Source organism: Lottia gigantea (genome assembly GCF_000327385.1).
Source record: "Lottia gigantea unplaced genomic scaffold LOTGIsca_27, whole genome shotgun sequence".
In the NCBI taxonomy this organism is placed as follows: Eukaryota; Metazoa; Mollusca; class Gastropoda; family Lottiidae; genus Lottia; species Lottia gigantea.
Window position 1 is genome coordinate 396,384 of NW_008708846.1, and position 5,591 is coordinate 401,974.

The 5,591-nt window shown below is 37.0% G+C and overlaps 1 protein-coding gene across 1 annotated transcript; it reads right to left on the minus strand.

Annotated features, from left to right (window-relative positions):
- Window positions 1-200: 200 nt before the first annotated feature.
- Window positions 201-3,008, minus strand: LOTGIDRAFT_160964 (hypothetical protein; the record flags this gene model as incomplete). The annotated part of the gene is made up of 2 exons (XM_009056223.1): window positions 201-804; window positions 3,004-3,008. 2 exons carry the CDS (start codon window positions 3,006-3,008, stop codon window positions 201-203), a joined length of 609 nt encoding a protein of 202 aa, XP_009054471.1.
- Window positions 3,009-5,591: the final 2,583 nt, after the last annotated feature.

Sequence of the window (5,591 nt, forward strand, 5' to 3'; positions counted from 1 at the left end):
CAAGGGGAGAAAGTTTTCGCGAACTGAGGTTAACCACAGTTTCTCCTAATTTTAGAGCATTTCCCCCCGCGTTCAGTTTAAATGGGAGACCCATGAAAAAATAAATACTTTTTGCAGTGGGGGACATCCAGTGAATGTTATCCGAAATGACACTGACCACTCCATTGAAGCGAGGAATAGTATGGGCATTGGTAGACGGTTTATGATATAATAGACTGGAGGTTATTGACTAAATGAGGTTCAGCTAATTGTAGCTCCTTTGAGTAAGGAATCTGTGTGGCGTAAAGGGTAGCAGACGGAAATTTCGACTTGGCAAGTTTGAGGAGTTCCAGCATTCTTCTGTGTATGGATTCTCCTGATTCCTGTTTATTATTTAGGCCAACATGAAATAACACCTTTTTCGGAATGGTTGTTGGAGAGATCTTGGAGAGTAATGTATTGATATGCTGAATTCGGGCACCAGGGTAAGATTCGGCTTGGGTATCTGGATGTAGGAACGGGATGTTGCTGATGTTGGAAGATCCAATGATAACTGTTGGTTTGGTGAGTGTGGGAATAGACCATTTGGATTTATCCTTCTCATTATTATGACGTCGTGGTTTACAGGCTGGAGATGAGGGTGAGGTGGTTAAACTTAAGCGGCGGCGAGTATTGGTACGTTGAGGTTTCGGTGTTTCAGGGTTCGATCTTGGCGTCGTCGTTGGTGTGGATGGAGTTGCAGTAAAAGTTGGTAATGGTAAAGTACGTCTATCAGTGTGAGGTTTCTTGCTTATGGATAGTGGTTCTTTTGCGTAGGTCTTACATCTGCGATTAATGGTAACTGGTGTCTGTTTGGTGTAGAAACTGGTTGAGATTCAGCTTCCATGTCTTCCACCATACCTACGTCTTTAAAAGAGTCTACGATTTTATCAAATTGATCAAGGGTATCTTTTTGGAGTCGGCGATATGACTTCTTAGCCCAATTTATTGCTTCGAAAGTGAATTGTTTAAAATTTGATTCCGAAATATTGCGTGCTTTGATCAAGGAAATTTTTTCAGCCAGCTGTGAATCATAATGATTCTTAAGTGCTATCGCCACGTTTTTAGCCCAAACATTATTTACTGTCTCGATAGCCGAGGAAATAGCAGAATTTTTTAAAGCTGGTTTAATAAACCGATTGAGATCCGAAATTTTAGAGTTAAAACCACGTGTGGGAGAACCACTGACTTGCTTTGAAATCACGGAAGCATGGTGAAGACATTGTAAGATTTGGAATAATATCTTCACTGCTGGATTGGTCTCCTGTCTTTGGTGGTTATCAGGGTTGTATGGACGATGGTAGTTGTTCTGGCGGTTGGGATTAGTGTTTCCTCTCTGATGCTGGTTTTGTCGATAGTTTGGTTGTTTATGCCGATAGTTTGGTTGATTATGCCGATAGTTGGATAGTTGGGTTGATTATGACGAAAGTGGGGTTGATTATAGAGATACGATTGCTGGGGAAAGTAATTTTGCCTGGGATATTGCCAATGAGATCTAAAGCGATGGTCCATGATAGCTCAAAGAATAAAGAAATATGATGAAAGTACTTAAAAAGCACAAAAAATACTTAAAGGGTAAAAAGTACCTAAAACGGTAAATTTTTATTTGAGAAGACAAAAAAGTGGAAAAAAAAATATATAACAACTTACAACAAATATCTTACAAAAATTAACAAAAAATGGGGGGCTCCTCGAAATATACGATCCGGATTTCGCTATATTAGCTTCTTCAATTAAAAGCATATATTCCAATCTGAAAATTATAGGTACTAGGCCTAGGACATTTCATATGTCATTTTATTATAGATAGGCCTAGGCTTAAACTTAAACTCGCCTATCAAACCTTGACACCCTTACACAATCACACGCACTCACACAAATCTCTTGTTCCCCAATTAAGCCTTATTCCTCTTAGAATTGCGTGCACGCCACAGCCGCGATAAATAAATAAACAGATAAATCAATAAAAAGAATACATGTTTCTAACCCCATACGATACTGCAATTTGTAGCATCTGTGCATTTTTTTAAGGCTCTAAAGTTACCGATAGCCGATAAAAATAACGCAGAACTAATAATAGGCCTAGATTTAGATCTATGTAGACTATTTTGATAAGTGAAATGTTATCAATTCCAGATTTCCACTTAAAGACCAAGTATTACGTTCTTAATGGATTGCTAATATCCGGAGAGAAAATTGTGTTCCAAGTAAACATCATGTAGTTTGTAGTGAACATTTCCACAGTAAGGATTATGTCAGCGGTGGGTATTTTTTGTACTGTAACAAATAGGCCTAGGCCTTTAGGCTATCTTAAGGTGGATATAATTTATAAACCTGGTATACCAATTTTTAAAATAAACGTGTAAATGAATTAAAGATATGAAGTCTATAGTAGGGCAACCACATCTCGACAGGTTAAATCTCCTGTAAACGCTCATTAGTCTACAGTTCTTTACCTGTAATTTGAACAAATTTGGCATCTATATAAGGCCGATGCTAATAGATTCTTCGGTTTTCAACAAATTTTCACTGTTTTCACAATGGATTTGAGTTTCCGACTTTTTGGTTTTCATTTTATGTTATAGGAATCCACCCAAGAGTAGATTTTGAATCCTGCCTGCACGAATTACTTAAGAGTGCAATACCAACTATATTTCCAAATCACCCAAAGCATTTACAGATTAGTTTAAAATCCCGCCGTCCGCCAACTAAGAGAAGTTTACCACAACCAGATAAAGAAATACCATCGAGCAAGAAATATATTCCGGATCATGAGTATTACAAGAATCCCGATTACTTAGGAGAACAACTAAAAAAACTAAAAATGAGCTTGACAAAGAAAGAAAGAAGTTGAAAGCTGCTAAACAGAAAAGTAAACGAAGAGATGAGAAAATAATAAATATTTTGGGTGAGACAAGAGACAAAAACTTGATATCATCAAATGAATATGACTTATTAAATTTAAATTCCGGTGAAAACGCTTACACCATTTTTGAAAATGAGCTGAAATCAAAGGATGTTAATAAGCATGGTCAAAGATATTCTGAAAATTTGAAACAGTTTGCTGTAACCCTTCATTTTTATAGTCCACAGGCTTACGAGTTTGTGAGAACTGATTTGCATCTTCCCCATCCAGGAACGATAGGAAAATGGAGTTCAAGCCCTAACTGTTAACCTGGATTTCTAAGCGAAGTCTTAAATCATCTTAAGAACGTGGTTCTTGAAAGGCCAGACTCAAAGTATTGCTCTTTAATGTTTGATGCTATGGCGCTGAAGAAGGAAACTGTATACGATCCAAAGGATGGAAAATACAATTCGTTGACTGTGGAACATTCCAACCCGCCTGCGGCGATAGTTTGGCCACTGGGGCGCTGTTGTTCATGGTCGGTGGGCTAACAGGACATTGGAAGTATCCTGTCGCTTATTTTTTGACAGACCATTTATCAGGGAATGCACAGAAAGAAATATTGAAGCAGTTATTTCTACTTCTTCTTGGTCTGATAGTGAAGGCTGTTGTCTGTGACAGGTCTTATGCCAACCAATCAACGGCAGGTCTTCTCGGGTGTTCTCTTGTGGCTAATGAAATGAAGCATGATTTCCAACATCCATCTGAAAATGAAGAGAACAATAATATTAATTTCATATTTGATGCATGTCACCTAATTAAATTGGTAAGAAACAGTTTTGCAACATATTGCGATATCTACCACAACGGCAAAAATATTTCTTGGTCCTTTATTGAAATATTTAATGGTATTCAACTTACAGATTATCTGAATATAGCAAATAACTTAAATCCAAACACATTGAATGGAAGCACCACAAAATGAATGTAAAATTAGCCGTCCAAACGCTCAGTTCCTCAGTAGCAGACGCAATAGACTTTGCTCGGGATGATTTAGCTTTACCTGAATTTGTCGACAGTGGAAAAACTACGGAATTTATAAGAATAATTGACATGCTATTTGATTTTATGAATTCGAAATCGCCATGCTGAAAGGGTTATAAACAACCAATGAATTTTCACAATTTTCAATTCCGAAGAAAGAAATTAATGGAAATAAAGACATACCTGTCAGAGTTGAAAGACGGAGATTGTAATACTTTGTGTACCGGTCGTAGGAAAACAGCTTATGTAGGTTTTATGCTTAGTATTGATTCTGTACTGGATATCACCGAGCAATTGCTTACAATGGAAGTCCCATTTAGATACTTTTTAACTTACAAGTTATCACAAGATCACTTGGAGATGTTCTTTAGTCGTATTCGGAGAAGCCTAACAGTCTTCAATTCAAATGGTCACTAAGGGCATTTTTGATGTAAAATGCTATCATGCCGTCAAAGAATGCGAATGTTTCAATTGAAGAACCTTCAGAGGTTTTATTTTCGGAGACGGCTCCAAGCTCAGTACATCACACTCATAACCAAATGACTAAATTTGCAAAGTTATTATCAGATCCATCAGAATTTCACGACTATGTTTTATATTACATGTCAGGTTACATAACAAGGAATGTTGCAAAAGACTGTGTTTGTTTACTTCGCTTTGTACTTCTTCCATCTAAAGTGGACATTTATTCGACGAACATTTGATTGGTTGACTGCTCGAAAGGATCATGGAGGCCTAGTATATGCTACCGATGATATTTTCAAGGTTGTGAAAACTGTTAACAAGATAATAAGGTGGACGTTGGTAGTTTATAGATTTATCCTTTCGCATGATTAGGGGCGCCGTTTGATTTAAAAAAAAAATAAAATTCAATTTTTTTTCTCGCTTGTTATTTCAGATCAGAATTGCTAGCCATGGTCAATCCACTTCACACAGATAAAAACTTCATTGCAAATATTTGTTCTAAAGTTACTATTGAACTCAGAGGAACCATTTTCAAAGAACTGAATGAACACTTTCTTGATTGCTATTTTATGGAAAATGACCATTTTGCGCAACTTACAAAAGAAATAACATCTCTATTCACGGCAGCCACACGAGGAATATTACCGGGATTCCCCCAAGGGACATAAATCATGTCTTAAAAACATATGGTGTCTGCGAACGTAAATTTTCAATAAATAACTGGATATAGATGTAATTTTACTTCGACAAATCGAGAGAAGCAATGGAAAACGTTTTTTATTCATTCATCAAGCAATCACAAGGTAGCATGGGCGCAGCAATTGTGGACGGACGGGCGGACACATTGGTGACGGCAATGTACGCCCCCATTTCATGTGGGCGTATAAAAAGGAAAAAGATTAAAACAGATTTAAATTCCTCTTCCAGAACAAAAAATATACTGTTATTTTAGTCTTGTTGTCGAAGGCTCAGATTTGCTGTATTCATCAGTATACAATCCAATAAAGTAGCTGCGTTCACAAACTTCCAAAAAACAAGACAGAAGTCCATTGCAGTCAAGGTATAAGATGAACACCTCGTTGAATTTTAAAATAGTCATTTGTCTTCATATTTTCAAAGGTGGCAAAACGGTGGTAAGGGTAATTTTGATTGATGGGCGCGTTTCAGGTCGAGTTTTCGGATTAAAAGCAGAAATTCCAAAATATATAGCCTAACACCA